This window comes from Bos indicus, chromosome 2, assembly GCF_029378745.1.
Source record: "Bos indicus isolate NIAB-ARS_2022 breed Sahiwal x Tharparkar chromosome 2, NIAB-ARS_B.indTharparkar_mat_pri_1.0, whole genome shotgun sequence".
NCBI classification, from domain to species: domain Eukaryota; kingdom Metazoa; phylum Chordata; class Mammalia; order Artiodactyla; family Bovidae; genus Bos; species Bos indicus.
In genome coordinates this window covers 130772776-130788642 of record NC_091761.1, presented here as the reverse complement: position 1 = coordinate 130788642, position 15867 = coordinate 130772776, and the positions used below count along the sequence as shown (strand labels likewise).

General features: G+C 43.6%; 1 protein-coding gene across 5 annotated transcripts in view; it reads right to left on the bottom strand.

The window, feature by feature from the left end:
- The window catches only part of USP48 (ubiquitin specific peptidase 48), a 72875-nt gene that overhangs the window by 45940 nt on the left and 11068 nt on the right, over window positions 1–15867 (bottom strand). For all 5 annotated transcript variants that reach the window (XM_019981965.2, XM_019981957.2, XM_019981932.2 and 2 more), the window contains exons 2-4: window positions 5636–5756; window positions 4101–4257; window positions 136–263 (exon numbers count right to left, since the gene is read on the bottom strand). In XM_019981965.2, coding sequence (XP_019837524.2) covers window positions 136–263; window positions 4101–4257; window positions 5636–5756 — 406 coding nt within the window. The remainder of the gene's footprint in view (window positions 1–135; window positions 264–4100; window positions 4258–5635; window positions 5757–15867) is intronic.

The following is a 15867-nucleotide window of genomic DNA, read 5'->3' as shown; positions in this document are numbered from 1 at the left end:
TGCTAAGCAGTAAATAAACGCTCTAATTCAAAACAGAGGAAATTTATTTTTAAAAATTCCTTCATTTCTTTCTATAATGATTAAAAGGAATGCTTTTTATATTAAAAGATAAATAATTAAAAGAAAGGTTCTTACCTGCTGTTGCCCTGTGTCTAAGCCCAAGGCTTTCACAAATCCTGATGGATCGATGTATCGCCTATTACTGTTTTGTAACAAGGCAAATAAGTACTGGAGATGCTCACAAATCGTTTGAGGCTCATAATCTATTAAAGAAATGTTTGTTTTTAAAAAACTGCTATTTTAAAAAAATATGTACACCTTGTCACATGAGGACATAATTAAAAAACCTTACGTCCAAACTAAATTAGTTTTATTACATTTTTTTTTAAACTTTGAAAGAAACTAGTAACCACATCTTTTGGAAGTAATGAGGTAACCTGGGCTGTCCATATACATTCCCTAAAGCCAAGGGCCTACCCATGTCACAATGACAATAATGATCATGACTACAGTTTCTAGAGTATCAAATCCCACCAAAACTTCCAATCCAATAAAAGCCATATACTATATTTACTATGGGCTTCCCTGGTGGCTCAAAGGTTAAAGCGTCTGCCTGCAATGTGGGAGACCTCGGTTAGATCCCTGGGTCGGGAAGATACCCTGGAGAAGGAAATAGCAACCCACTCCAGTACTCTTGCCTGGAGAATCCCATGGGTGGAGGAGCCTGGTGGGCTAGAGTCCACGGGGTCGCAAAGAGTCAGACACGACTGAGCGACTTCACTTCACCTCTTCACTTCACCATATTTACTACTTGCTAAATACTTTAATATAACCCCCATTCATGTGAACTTGCCACAGAACAAATGATAGCAATCTTCAAGCACATTGATTCAAACCTGAATGAACAACACAACAATTTACTGGTAAGAATCCTAAAATTCAGTTTCACGTTTTAATGAGTTGGGGAAAGAAACTGAAGTTGTTCAGTTGTGTCTGACTATTTGCTACCCCATGGATTGTAGCCTACCAGGCTTCTCCGTCCATGGGATTTTCTAGGCAACAGTACTGGAGTGGGTTGCCATTTCCTTCTCCAGGGGATCTTCTCGACCCAGGTCTCAAACCCAGGTCTCCTGCATGGCAGGCAGATGCTTTTACCATCTGAGCCACCAGGTTAAGTCATCAGTTGGGGGAAGGTATGAAAATAGGAAGCATGGATCAAGAGCCCTTGAATAAAAGATTTGAATTTTCCCTCTGTGCTGCCATTATCAACTAATTGACTTTCAGCTCCAAATCTACCCTTCTTTGCCTGCTCTGTGCCAACAAATATGAGCTCTGCAAAGATTCCTCATTCGCCAGCTAGTGCAAGGTTGACTCTTGTCAGTAGAGGGCGCCGGAGGGCTCCACTGTGCATCTTGTCAGGCTCTGCCCACTCTTAGCCAGCCCTGGCCAACAAACTCCCTCTTAATTCATTAAACAGCAACTCCTCTAGTAGTTTCAGTGGGATTCCTCTAGTAATTTCAGTGGGATGTCTCTGGTAGGATACTTCCTCTTGAATGACTGCCCTGTGAATGATCCGGACACTCTGCATAGGGGATTCCAAGGCCCAGTAACTCCCTGAGGACTGTTTCCGGCAAGGAAACCCACTGAGGTATCTGTTTCTTTTTGGCCATCCAGTGATGCGACAGCCAACTCATTGGAAAAAGCCCTGATCCTGGGAAAGACTGAGGGCTTGAGGAGAAGGGGACGACAGAGGATGAGATGGCTGGATGGCATCACTAACTTGATGGACATGAATCTGAGCATAGCGAAGGACAAGGAAGCCTGGCGTGCTGCAGTCCATGAGGTTGCAAAGAGTCAGATACGCCTTTGCGACTGAACAGCAAAAGTGAGCTTGGGCAGCGCGTTCTCCAATGAGGTCTGGACCTCAAAGCTGGTCAGCGGGGCTCAACGGCTCCTCCTTGTGTGTTCTTTTTCAGCCCTAGGGTTGGTGGCTGCTCCCCTATCTGCTATGTCTGTGTTTTTCAAGTCACCCTGAATTCTTGCTAACCAATTCCCCTATCACTCTAATTTTCTGTTAATAATTCTTTGTTCAAGTCTTTGTGTAGTTTCTGTCTCCTGACTGGTCTGAAGGGTCTCTTACTACTGATTGTGACGCATCCATTGTGAAAAGGAAGCCAACATTTCATTTGTAAAATAAAGATAAAAATCTTACTTCCTGGGGATGCAGGGACTTTACAGGATATTGAAAACTATTCAAGTAAGTCTATATCAACTCCAAATGTCTTATTTTACAGGTTATATCCTACTTGAGATATTAAATACTTATCTTGTGCTGGTTTTCCTATCTGTAAAATAAGGCCAGAATGGGGCTGGGACTGCTGCTGCTGCTGCTAAGTCACTTCAGTCGTGTCCGACCCCGTGCGACCCCATAGACGGCAGCCCAACAGGCTCCCCCATCCCTGGGATTCTCCAGGCAAGAATACTGGAGTGGGCTGCCATCTCCTTCCCCAATGCATGAAAGTGGAAAGTGAAAGTGAAGTCGCTCAGTCGTGTCCGACCCTCAGTGACCCCATGGACTGCAGCCTACCAGGCTCCTCCATCCATGGGATTTTCCCCGCAAGAGTACTAGAGTAGGGTGCCATTGCCTTCTACGGGCTGGAACTAGAACTCAGATCCCATCATTTCCAACCCAAAGCTTTCTCACTACATTGCACTGAGTCTGTTAACAGGACCTGGAAATGCACACTCTTATCAGAGAACAAGGTTAAGGACTTTGATTGAATATTAAAATCTAAGTGTTTAGAAATTAAAAAACAAAACAGACAGTCCTAAAGGAAATCAACTCTGAATATTTATTGGAAGGACTGATGCTGAAGCTCCAACACTCTGGTCATCCGATGAGGAGAGCCAACTCACTGGAAAAGACCCTGATGCTGGGAAATACCGAAGGCAAGAGGACAAGGGGACAAGGGGACAACACAGGACGAGATGGTGGGATGGCACATCACTGACTCAATGGACATGAGTTTGGGCAAACTCTGGGAGATGGTGAAGGACAGGGAAGCCTGACGTGCTGCAGCGCATGGGGCTGTAAAGAGTCGGACAGGACTGAACCACTAAACAATAACAAGTGCTTAGAAATTTAAAAAAAAAATCACATCTTTCGAAGACACATATTAAAACCACAATTCCCAAAGGAGTCTGTGGTACATTATTTTACAAAATAGAAATTCAGTGTCCACTTGTTCTTAGCAAATTTATATTTACCAATATAAATTTCTCATTGGTAAATTTATATTTCAGCAAAAACAATGCTAAAAATTAAAAAGGATCCATTTTCCATTACTCATCCTTTACATACATTCATTCTTTACCTTCTGTACCATTCATCTAGATTTACATATTCAGAACTATAGCTTTAGGGAAACAAACTTAAGAATTTTGAAGCAAAGATTACTATTAATAAGGACCAAAACTATTACTGTTGTCTAAAGAGCAGCAAGAAGGAAGATGTGGGGCTTAGGAATCCTATTTTTTCTCTTTCAGAGTCAAAGGCAAGGGCCACGAGCCCAAATCAGATCACATAAACGCCAGTACCGGATTTACAGAGAGTCAGAAAAGTTCCCAACTTGGAGCTCTTACACTGTATCATCTCAGAGAAAAACCTCTAAATAGATGTATTAATTAGGAATAACAATCCACATATTATGCAGGAAAAAAACTAAATAATTCCACTAGGAACAGTATGAAACTGGTTTCTAAATTTGCAACAAGTGTACTCACATTATTAGTGGCTTGCTTTGCCAAAGTAGGTTAATCTTAATTTTAGAGGGTATTTTGTAAGTCAGCCTTTTTGAGAATCAAAACAAAAGGCTGTGGTTACACTGAAGTATTTATTAAGCCTCTCAAACCAGGCAGAAGAGTAACCTTGTCTGTTTTATTGACTGATTTCTATCAAGCACTAGAATCTAATGGACTGCAATCACAGTGTATTACAGCGAAAAACCGGTAGCTCAGGTTTCCTCTCGATGGTTGGCTCAAAGCGGTCTAGCTGGCAGTAAGCTCAGGAGTGAGCCCTCCCCACACCCTTCCCCACCCACCTTTTTCTTCTTGGATGCCGTCTCCCATCATGTAGTCACTACAGGTGCTTGGACACAAGTAGAGCGCCTGCCGAAGCTCCAGGTTAAGAAACCACACTTGGAGAAAAGTGTTGACGTAACAAGTGGCTCCAAGGTTAGTGAGGCCCACAAACGAGTTCTATGGACACGAAAAATTTAGTTATAAAATGAACTTTCTCCTAAAATAAGAAAATTATGCCAAATGCTTTTAAAATTTAATCTAAAATGTGTTAAACTGTCTCAATCCCATAAGTCTCTCTCAGAGAAGGTTAAGGGATAGTGGTCTTGAAAGCCCCATGTGGGCTGACTACAGGAGTGGGCAAAAACTCAGGACAGCACCGCCACTCATCACTAGTCTCCAGCCACTTAAACCTGTAACTCGGAGAACAGTGAGCTCTAGGAAACATCAGTGTGAAGATGTGTTACACAGGTTTTTCCTAAGAGGTCAGCATTCAATAGACGGACAAAGTGAAACTTTCAGATAAATTATTTTGTATCCTACACATCTGAGGGATTGCGGGGGGAGGGGTGGGGGCGGTAAGAGGAAGTTTGTTGCTTAGTCCCTGAGTTGTATCCGACTCTCTTGTGACCCCATGGACTGTAGCCTGCCAGGCTCCTCTGTCCATGGGATTTGTCCAGGGAAGAATACTCGAGTGAATTGCCATTTCTTTCTCCAGGGAATCTTCCCAACCCAGCGATCAAACCGTGTCTTTGGCATTGCAGGCGGATTCTTTACCACTGAGCCACCTGGGAAGCCTTTAGAAGAAGGTAGTTACAACTTTTTTCAAAGATAAGGCTGAGAATTCTGAAACTTACAAAGAATCATTCTTTTTAAGAGAGAAAATACCTATACGGGTGACTGTATTGTAAATGCCAGGCTTTATGATTAATATTAATGTACGTTACAAAAAAAGTAAAACTATCTGTTGTATAACATGTAAAAATATAAGCCCAAGGAGGCCAAATCATATCACTATGGTAGCTTGTTCTCTGGACTTACCACCTCCTTTAAAGAGGTATCTTCCCTCGTGGCTCAGTCGGTAAAGAGTCTGCCTGCAAGGCAGGAGACCCGGGTTCAATCCCTGGGTCAGGAATATCCCCTGGAGAAGGAAATGGCAACCCACTCCAGGATTCTTGCCTGGAGAATCCCATGGACAGAGGAGCCTGGTGGGCTACATACAGTCCATGGAGTCACAAAGACTCGGACACGACTTAGTGACTAACACTTTCACACTTAAAGGGACTAAAAAGAGCTCTGCTCTAAGTAAAAAATGCTACGTTAAGGCAAACACAGAATCAGCACTGAACTAAAACTATTCTTAAACGTTTACTGTATTACATCGCTACCCGCACATCATTAATAACTGCTCCAATTCACGTGATTCAGAGTCTGAAATTCCACTACTGATCCTAAAGCTGCATAGGTTACGTGAAATCAGTAATGGCTTCCGACCAAAGGCACCGAACAAAGCACACAGGAATACCATATGGAAATCTCTTACAAAGCGATGGCTTACCTTTTTTCTCCTCTCACAGTTGGGGTCGTCAATGTTATGAAAACTATTTTCATCGATTTCTCCCAACCAAATGTGTTCACCAATCCCAACCAAGCAATTTGGATTTCCTTTGCAGTTTCGTCTATGGAAAAAAATTGTATAATTAAAAAATACCACAGTTTCATAAGAAACATGCAAATTAAAACTATATAATTTGAAAAAGAAAAACTATAATGATACTATTTTTTTTAAAAATTCTATCTTTCATCTATTAGATTAGCAAAACAGAAAAAGCATAGTATCACATCTGGTTTGCGAGGCTCTGGGGAAAGAGAATCCATTTACCCTGATGAGAATGCAAACTGGTAGGACTCTTACAGAGGGGAATTTCACAACTGCTCACAAATGTGCTACACACACACCTACTCACTGTCCTATCCGTCTCGTTTCTAAGAATTCACCGCAAAGACACATCTCCAACAGTGCAGAAACACGTGCAATAGTTACTCATCACAGCATTGCGTTTAAAGGGCCAGACACAGGCAATACGGTACATCCACACGGTGGAGCGCGACGCAACGACGACAGCAAAACCGCATGATGGTCTCCACTAAATGAGCAGAGGAGCTTCCAGGGTACCGCAGCGAGTAAGGAGCAGATTGCAAGAGCTACTTACAGCGTGCTGTTCTTTAGTGTAAGAAAGATGGAGAACTAAAACATACATGTATCTGCTTGCTGGAACACTGAATCGCTCTGTTGTACAGCAACACTCAACACAACATTTTATATCAACTGTACCTCAATTTAAAAAATAATAGTAAATCAGAGACTAGTGACAGTGGTTACCTAAAAAGCATGAGTGGAATTAAGATGGGAAAAAAAAAAAAGAGGTGTGTGGTCCTTTCCTGAACATACTGTCTCATACATTGCTGAATTGGGGGCCATGTGAATGGTACACACTATCGGTTAAGGGTGGAAGGAACTCTAAGAGGAGCACAAACTGACTCTTTTAGTTGAGTAACATACCCTGAAAGGAAGAAGATGGGGCACTACCAAGTAACTTGAACTCAAGTCTTCGGCAAGTTCATTTAGCAGTGTCAGGATCAAGATAAAGGGAAGAAAACAATGAAGAACCTTTTCAAAGATACACAGCTTAACAAATCGGAAACTTAAATCTATGCATTCTGCAGTTGAACAAATAAGTAAATACATACTGAGGAGGAAGGGAGTCAAGTTTCGGAGAGGGAAGTTACAAATGAAAGAAAGAATAAAGTGAACCCTACAGTGTTCATTAGGAATAACAGGTTTAAATCTAAATCCATATGGGTCCTAACACGTATGAACAGGTGGATTAGTGTTGTGAGATACAGTACAAGACAGCAGTGATTTGAATTCAGGTAAATTATATATTTATATTTTTTAAAGTATTTGTTATTTATCGGAAATTTGGATTTAATTGGGCAGCCTAAACGAGACAGCCTTTTTGTCAGCCGAGGACCTAAGAGCAGTAACATGAACACAGCCAGCAACCAGATCTTAACGTCTAAATATTCCCCAATGGAAGAACCCAGGGCTCCGGGGAGAAATAGTCAATTTGAAGGCTGGGCAGGGAAAGTACAAGATATACATGGACATATTGCGGTGCCCCCTAAGTAAGAATGTACTCAAAGAGTGAGGGGACATGTTAAAAGGAAGAGCTTGGATGGGGCTCCCAGTGCCCAAATCTGGAACAACTTGAGCAACAAAATGACTGGATTACAATCTGCTCTGTAATACAGGAGTTCACTGCATCTCACTGCAGATGGTGACTGCAACCATGAAATTAAAAGACGCTTGCTCCTTGGAAGAAAACCTATGACCAACCTAGACAGCATATTAAAAAGCAGAGACATTACTTTGCCAATAAAGGTCCATCTAGTCAAAGCTAGGGTTTTTCCAGTAGTCATGTACGGATGTGAGAGTTGGACTATAAAGAAAGCTGAGCGACGAAGAATTGATGCTTTTGACCTGTGGTTGGAGAAGACTCTTTAGAGTCCCTTGGACAGCAAGGAGATCCAACCAGTCCATCCTAAAGGAAATCAGTCCTGAATATTCATTGAAAGGACTGATGCTGAAGCTGAAACTCCAATACTTTGGCCACCTGATGCAAAGAACTGACTCAGTGGAAAAGACCCTGATGTTGGGAAAGATTGAAGGCGGGAGGAGAAGGGGATGACAGAGGATGAGATGGCTGGATGGCATCACCGACTCGATGGACATGAGTTTGAGTAAACTCCGGGAGTTGGTGATGGACAGGGAGGCCTGGCGGGCTGCAGTCCATGGGGTCACAAAGAGTTGGACATGCCTGAGCGACTGCACTGAGACAAGCAGCACAGCAGATGCCAAGTACAGACAGCTAGATGAAACCCCCTGTAGAAGAAAACCTCTCCCAGTCAGTCTCCAATGCCCCCAAGCTCCTTTTACAGCCATCAGCTGCAGACTACAGGTATGCAGGCAGCTGCTGCTATCCAATCACCCAGTCGTGACTCTTTCCGACCCCATGGACTGCAGCGCATCAGGTCTCTCTGTCCCTCACCATCTTCAGAAGTTTGCCCAAGTTCGTGTCCATTACATCGGTGATGCCATCCAGACATCTCATCCTCTGGTGTCCCCTTCTCCTTCTGCCCTCAATCTTCCCCAGCATCACGGCCTTTTCCAATGAGTCAGCTGTTCCCATCAGATGACCAAAACACTGGAGTTTCAGCTTCAGCATCAGTCCTTCCAACGAGTAGATTGATCTCCCAAGATGGACTGGTTTGATCTCCTTGCTCTTCAAGGGACTCTCAGGAGTCTTCTCCAACACCCCAGTTCAAAAGCATCAAATCTTCGGCGCTCCACCGTCTTTACGGTCCAGCTCTCACAACCGTACGTGACCACTGGGAAGACCATAGCCTTGAGTATACAGACCTTTGTCAGCAGAGTAGTATCTCTGCTTTTCAACCCACTAAGTTTGTCATAGCTTTCCTGCCAAGAAGCAAACATCTTCTGAGTTCACGGCTGCAGTCACCATCCACAGTGATTTTAGAGCCCAAGAAGAGGAAATCTGTCACTACTTACACATTTCCCCCTCTATTTGCCATGAAGTAACAAGGCTGGATGCCACGATCTTAGTTTTTTTAATGTTTAGTTTTACACCGGCTCTTTCACATTCGTCCTTCACCCTCATCAAGAGGCTCTTTAGTTCTTCTTCACTTTCTGCCATAAGAGTGGTGTCATCCACGTATCGGAGGCTGCTGTTGTTTCTTCCGCCTATCTTGATTCCAGCTTGTAACTCATCCAGCCCAGCATTTCTCATGATGTGCTCAGCGTATAGATTAAACAAACAGGGTGACAGCAGACAGCCCTGTCATACTCCTTTTCAACCCTGAACCAACCAGTTGTTCCATACAGGATTCTGACTTTCTTCTTGACCTGCACGCATACAGATTTCTTAGGAGACAGGTAAGTGGTCTGGTATTCCCATTTCTAAGAGCTTTACACAGTTTATTATGATCCACAGTCAAAGGCTTTGGCTTAGTCAATGAAACAGAGGTAGATACTTTCCTAAAATTCCCTAGCTTTCTCTGTGATCCAGTGAATGTTGGGAACTTGACCTCTGGTTCCTCTACCTTTTCTAAAGCCAGCTTGGACATCTGGAAGTTCTTGGTTTGCATAATGCTGAAGCCTAGCGTGCAACATTTTAAGCATGATCTTACTAGCATGGGAGATGGGTGCAACGGTCCGACGGTTAGCACATCCCCTTCACGGATCACGGCCTTGCTGTGGTGCAGGGGCCTGTGTGACTTGATGAAGCTATGGGCCATGCCATGCAGGACCACCCAAGATGGACGGGTAACAGCGGACAGTTCTGAAAATATGTGATCCACTGGAGGAGGGAATGGCAAGCCAGCCCAGTGTACTTGCCATGAGAACCTCACGAACTGTACAAAAAGACAGAAAGATGTGCAGGCAGACGCCAGTTCGATCCCTGGGTTGGGAAAATCCCCGGGAGGAGGAAATTGCAACCCACTCCCATATTCTTGCCTGAAACATCCCACAGACAGAGGAGCGTGGCGGGCTTCTGTTCACGGCGTCGCGAGAGTTGGACCCGACTAAGCGTGTGCGCAGAAGCAGCATGGGCATCAAGTAGCATCATCCTGTCTGTACCAATTGTCTTACAGGAGAAAAATACTCGCTCTTCTTTTTATGAGAGCACAGGAGGCAGATTAAGGAGCCTGAGACACGTGCGTGACGTAGGTACACACGTTTACATGTTTGATGTGTAAATACCCTAGCCACTTGACTCAAATTTTTATAACTTACTAGGATACTAGAAAGCATCTGGATTTGCTAATGCTGGCTTAAACATCAAATTTTTCAAGGTCACAAGCAGTTCTGATTTAACCTGGGTAGAGTAATGCCACTCATCTTCTCTGAAAGAGTACATTCTCTGAAACAGTACATTCTTACAACTCTGTAACTATACCCAGTTATCCTTCTTCCCAGAAATCTGTCATTTTGCCTACAGGGGCATCAGGGAAAACAGAATCACAAAACAAAGCACGGAGAACAGTCACTCCGGTTCCCCCTTGGCTCTTTTCCACCCCACTATCTCACTTACTTACATGTCAGCTGGCTTCAAGACTAGGCTTTGTTCTGTGTGGTGCATGCCTATTGCTCTGTGTGCCTAGTTGCTTCAGCTTTCCCCACATTCCTTTTTTTTTTTTAATTTGGGGCTAACTGTTCCTCCATTCCTCTGGTTTTAGCAAGAGCTGCTGAGACGCAGCTCCCATCCAGAACCCAAAAACAACCTCACAAAATATTTAAAAGAAGAACTGAGAGAAGGGAAAAAAACAAAACAATCCGTCTTCAGTGGCAGGCCTTATGGGATGCGTGGGACTTTGGAAGCGTAGTTGTCCCAACATTAAGAATGAAATCAACCTGCTGATTTGCATGAGAAATAGGTGAAAGAGGTTCCCAAACCCCTCCTTAGCTCCGTAGCCCAAGTGTCTCCCTGCCCTTTACCGTTGTTCTGTCTCCAAGTCAAGTCAGACTCTGCAACCCCACGGACAGCAGGAAGTCAGGCCTCCCTGTCCTTCACCACCTCCTAGAGTTTGCTCAAACTCACGAACATTGAGTCAGTGATGCCATCCAACCATCTCATCCTCTGTCGTCCCCTTCTCCTCCTGCCCTCAATCTTTCCCATCATCAGGGTCTTTTCCAATGAGTCAGCTCTTCACATCAGGTAGCCAAAGTATTGGAGCTTCAGCTTCAGCATCAGCCCTTCCAATGAATACTTCAGGATTGACTGGTTTGATCTCCTTGCAGTCCAAGGGATTCTCAAGAGTCTCCTCCAGCTCCAGAGTTCAAAATCATCAGTTCTTCGGTGCTCAGCCTTCTCTATGGTCCAACTCTCACATCCATACAAGACTACTGGAAAAACCATCGCTTTGACTAGACAGACCTTTGTCAACAAAGTGATAGGTCTGCTTTTTAATACGCTGTGTAGGTTTGTCATAGTTTTTTCTCCAAGGGCCAAGTGTCTTTAAATTTCATGGCTGCAGTCCCCGTCTGCAGTGATTTCTGAACCCAGGAAAATAAAGTCTGTCACTGTTTCCCTTTTTTCTCCATCTATTTGCCATGAAGTGATGGACCCGGATACCATCATCTTAGTTTTCTGAATGCTGAATTTTAAGCTAGCTTTTTCACTCTCCTCTTTCACTTTCATCACGAGGCTCTTTAGTTCTTCTTTACTTTCTGCCATAAGGGTGGGGTCATCTTCATATCTGAGGTTATTGATATTTCTCCCAGCAATCCTGAGTCCAGCTTGTGCTTCCTTCAGCCCAGCGTTTCTCATGATGTACTCTGCATAGAAGTTAAATAAGCAGGGTGACAATATGCAACCTTGACGTACTTCTTTCCCAACCTGGAACCAGTCTGTTGTTCCATGTCCGGTTCTAAGTGTTGCTTCTTGACCTGTATAAACAGATTTCTCAGGAGGCAGGTAAGGTGGTCTGGTATTCCCATCTCTTTAAAAATTTCCCAGTTTGTTGTGATCCACACAGTCAAAGGCTTTAGCATAGTCAATGAAGCAGAAGTAGACGTTTGTCTTGCTTTTTCTATGATCCAGTAGATGTTAGCAATCTAAGCTCTGGTTCCTCTGCCTTTTCTAAATCCAGCTTGTACATCTGGAAGTTCTCAGTTCACATACTGTTGCAGCCTAGCCTGAAGGATTTTGAGCACTGCCTTGCCAGCACGTGAAAGGAGCACAATTGTGCAGCAGTTCTTTGGTGTTGTCTTTCTTTGGGATTGGAATGAAAGCTGACCTTTTCCAGTCCTGTGGCCACTGCTGAGTTTTCCAAATTTGCTGCCATATTGAGTGCAGCATTTAACATCATCTTTAAGGATGTGAAATAACTCAGCTGGAATTCCATTACCTTCACCAGCTTTGTTCTGCCCTAGCATTGATTTATTTGTTCATATCTTTCCTGAATTAAAACACCTCCTTAGATTTAACTGAGGCACTTCCCTTACACGAGGTTAGTTTCAAGTTTCCGTTACCTGTATCTAGAAGCCCTAACAAATACAGACTAACTAAATAAAGCTTTTTCTGTTATTAACGTCAAGAGCCAATGTCCATTTCAGCCTGACAGACCCCCTAGTTCTTTTTTTTTTTAAGTAAGCACATCACGCAGCTTGCAGGATCTTAGTTCCTCTACTAGGGATTGAATCTAGGGCCACAGCAGTACAAATGAGTCCTAACCACTGGACTACCAGGGAATTCCCAAATCTCCCAATTCTTAAAAAGCTTCCTTAAGCCTTCCTATAAGACCAGTTAACAAACACAGGGGGAAACATCTCCGCTCTGGAAAAATGCAAACGTAAAACAGCCATGAAAAATGTTTTCACTTATAGAATTAGCAAAAAAAAAAATTGGTGATGAATCAGGGTAAAGTGAGAGTCACTGTCCATGGTTAAACATGACCCTTTTGGGGAAACATGAGAAAATACCTCAAAATGTTAAATGACACCAAGATTTTGTTTCAATACTTTTAGGCACTTGTCCACAGAATGTCTGCCACTGTGGCAATGAAACAAAATGAAGAATTCTAACAGCTACTTTCTTCCTGGGGCTATGGATACAAGAACACCAAGTGGTTGCAGGAGTAGGCAGGGGGCAGGTTCCGAAACGTGTGGTCTGATACCCTGCTGTGGGACATCACCTGCTGTGCTTTTAGGCCAATAAACACTTTGGTAGCAATGCAAGTGATGGATTGAAGCTGAACAGAGAAACACAACGATTTTCCTGGTGAGAGATGAAGTCCTAAACCTGTTTGGTGGCAATGCAAGCAAGGAAAGAAAGCTGAATCCAAGCATAGCAATGCAATGAAATCAACAGGACTTGGGAACAGATTAGATGGTGCAAGCAAGAAGGAAAAGGAGACATCTGTAGTGATGTCCAAAACTGTAAAAAAAGGAAACAATTTCTCACAAGTCAAACTGTCTGTGAGGGATAGTTAGGGAGTGTGGGATAGACACGTACAGATTGCGAGAGTCATAATGGATAACCAAGGATCTACTGTTCAGCACAGGGAACTCTCCTCAATGTTATGTGACAGGCGTAGATGGGAGGGGCGTTTGGAGGAGAATGGACACATTGTATATATATGGTTGAGTGTATACATGTACATGTATCCCTTTGCTGTCTACCTGAAACTATCACAATATTTTTAATTGGCTATATCCCAATACAAAATAAAAAGTTTATAAAGTAAGTAAAGTTGAGTTATATAATTTAAAAAAAAACTGTAAAGTGGTAAAAAACATAGAAACAAACAAAAAAAAGTAGGCTAACAATCCAGGGGTACAAATGATTTAAGCTTCTTCTACACTCACCACAGGTTAAGAGTGGTAGTTTTGGTTCTGTTTTCACGGATCTCCAACCATCTGTCATTTAGAAGTACACCATCCAGCATAGTGGACAGAAATCAATAGTCACTGAACACACAGTTGCTGTGCAGTTCAGAGAAAATTTATTATCTGGATGGGAGTGGAGGGTGGAGATCTTACTCTCTGCGTGATCACTTAAAGAGTTATTATCGCTGTTTTTCTCCCTCAACACCTTTTAGTTTCTTGGCTCTCTGGCTTCGTTTCACACCCAGCCCAGGGAGAAATCAATGAAGAACGGCAACAAGCCAACTCTCCTGCTTCTGGGGAAGACCCCTGACCATACTAAAGCTTTGCCTAACGCAGCACCAGATTCTGAAAGTGATTTGTGTGTGTGTACACATACACACACATGCAGAGAACAGGTTAGACGAATATTACTGAAATGGTTCCAATAATAACCACTGACTGAACTGTCCTTGAAAATTTCAAATCGCCTGTAACTGTGAATGCCGCCACTCTTACCAGAATGGTGGCTGCTTAGGATTAGTTAGGTCCAGGAACTCCCTTCCAAACTAGTCCCCTCTAACCAAGAACGCTCTCGTCCCTCTGTCATTTCATAATCTCAAAACAGTCCCTCGCCAGATGCCAACAAGGCAGGAGGAGTTCAGAAGCCTCCCCACCGTTTGACAGGTGGGCGAGGGCAGAGGTTACAGCAAGTCACTGCCTGACTTCAAGCCCTCTCCAGAGCTCTGGCGGCTGACTCAACCTTCCCTGGCTCCTCGTGTCCTACGTGCTAGTCGAAAGAAGACAAAACCAATCCCTGCCATGACTCTGCTCAGAGGAAAAAGTCCCTGTTTCCTCATTTATAAAACAAGGGGGATGGGATTAGGTGAACACTAAAATTTTCTGATCTTTTTAATCTGGATCCCCTTTGAAGCCCACGTTTATAAAAACACTTAAGTACATGAGACAATAAGACTATTCTGCCCTTTCTGCCTCTAGCCAGAAAGAGAGGATGATGAAAACAAGGGTAGAAGTGGTACTGGGTAAGAGGTAGCGGCTGTGATCAGTCTGGGTGATCTGTGCTCGGAGTGCTGCTGCGGGACCGTTTCCAGTTGCTATCAGTCGACGTTACCAGCATCAGTTTTCCACAAGATATGTCACAGTGCCCTGAGTGAAAGTCAACAATGTGACTCTCTAACCAAAACCTATCATCTTCTAAAAGCAACTAGACTCTACAGGTCCACACATTCTGTCAAGTTGATATGCTCGGATAAGAATTACAGGACCCGCTGCTGCCGCTGCTGCTAAGTTGCTTCAGTCATGTCCGACCAGCCCAGGATATACCAAAATAAAAGACAAAGTCCCAGGCAGTAAAGAAGCGCTCACAAAGGACAGCTTCAGAAAAGTGAGCGCTGCACTGGCATTAAGCTCAGCAGGAACCCCACAGGAGGGGGCTGTTGCCAAGCTGGGCGTCTCCAAGGGCACACAGGAACTCACTGCATGTGAGAGGAGAACCCAAGAGCCTCCCAGGCCGAGGAGAGCCTATGGAGACAGGCTGGAGAGGCAAAACCAACGGAGGCTTACACGTTAATCTTCCTGCAGATGCAGTTCATCACAGCTGGAGGCTTTGGGGAGAGGCGAAAGCCCCTGGGAAAGCCCCTGAGGCTGCAGAGAAGTAGGAGCTGGATCAGATCACAGAAGCCCTCAAACACCATGCATGGCAAGAGCTCGGACTTTATTCCAGAAACAACAAGGAGCCAATACACAATTTTACGAAGAAAAAGAACTAGACTGGAACTTTAGAAAGACCCTCTACATGGATACATGTATATGTATGGCTAAGTCCCTTCGCTGTTCATCTGAAACTATCAGAGCATTGTAAATCGGTTATACCCCAAAATAAAAAGCCCAACAGGAAAGAGAAAAGAAAAGACCAAGGCATTACCAGCCGTTTGACAAAAACATAAAAAAGGTTCTCTAGTTATGCTTCTCAAGCAAGGTGGCTTATCAGAATCATCTGAAGATTTCACAAGTTTTGCTTTTCCAATCACTGCCACTCTCACCAAGCTCCTCCTATTTTTACTAAGTTTTAAGCTTCTAATTTTTTTTAAATGGGACATTTTCGAAGTCTAAATCTTGGCTCTTGGCGGAAAGCGGCAGCGAAGCAGAGAAACAACATAGACGCTGTAACCGAGAGATGAGAAACGCGCAAGATAAAGGCTGACGCAAGGGTTCAGGGCAACAGCACTCAGTACTGATTGTTTTTGTGGAGGGGGGGTAAGGAACAGGGTTGGATATACGTGGCTTCATTTAAAATATTTATTAAAGGAAGGATGGGAACC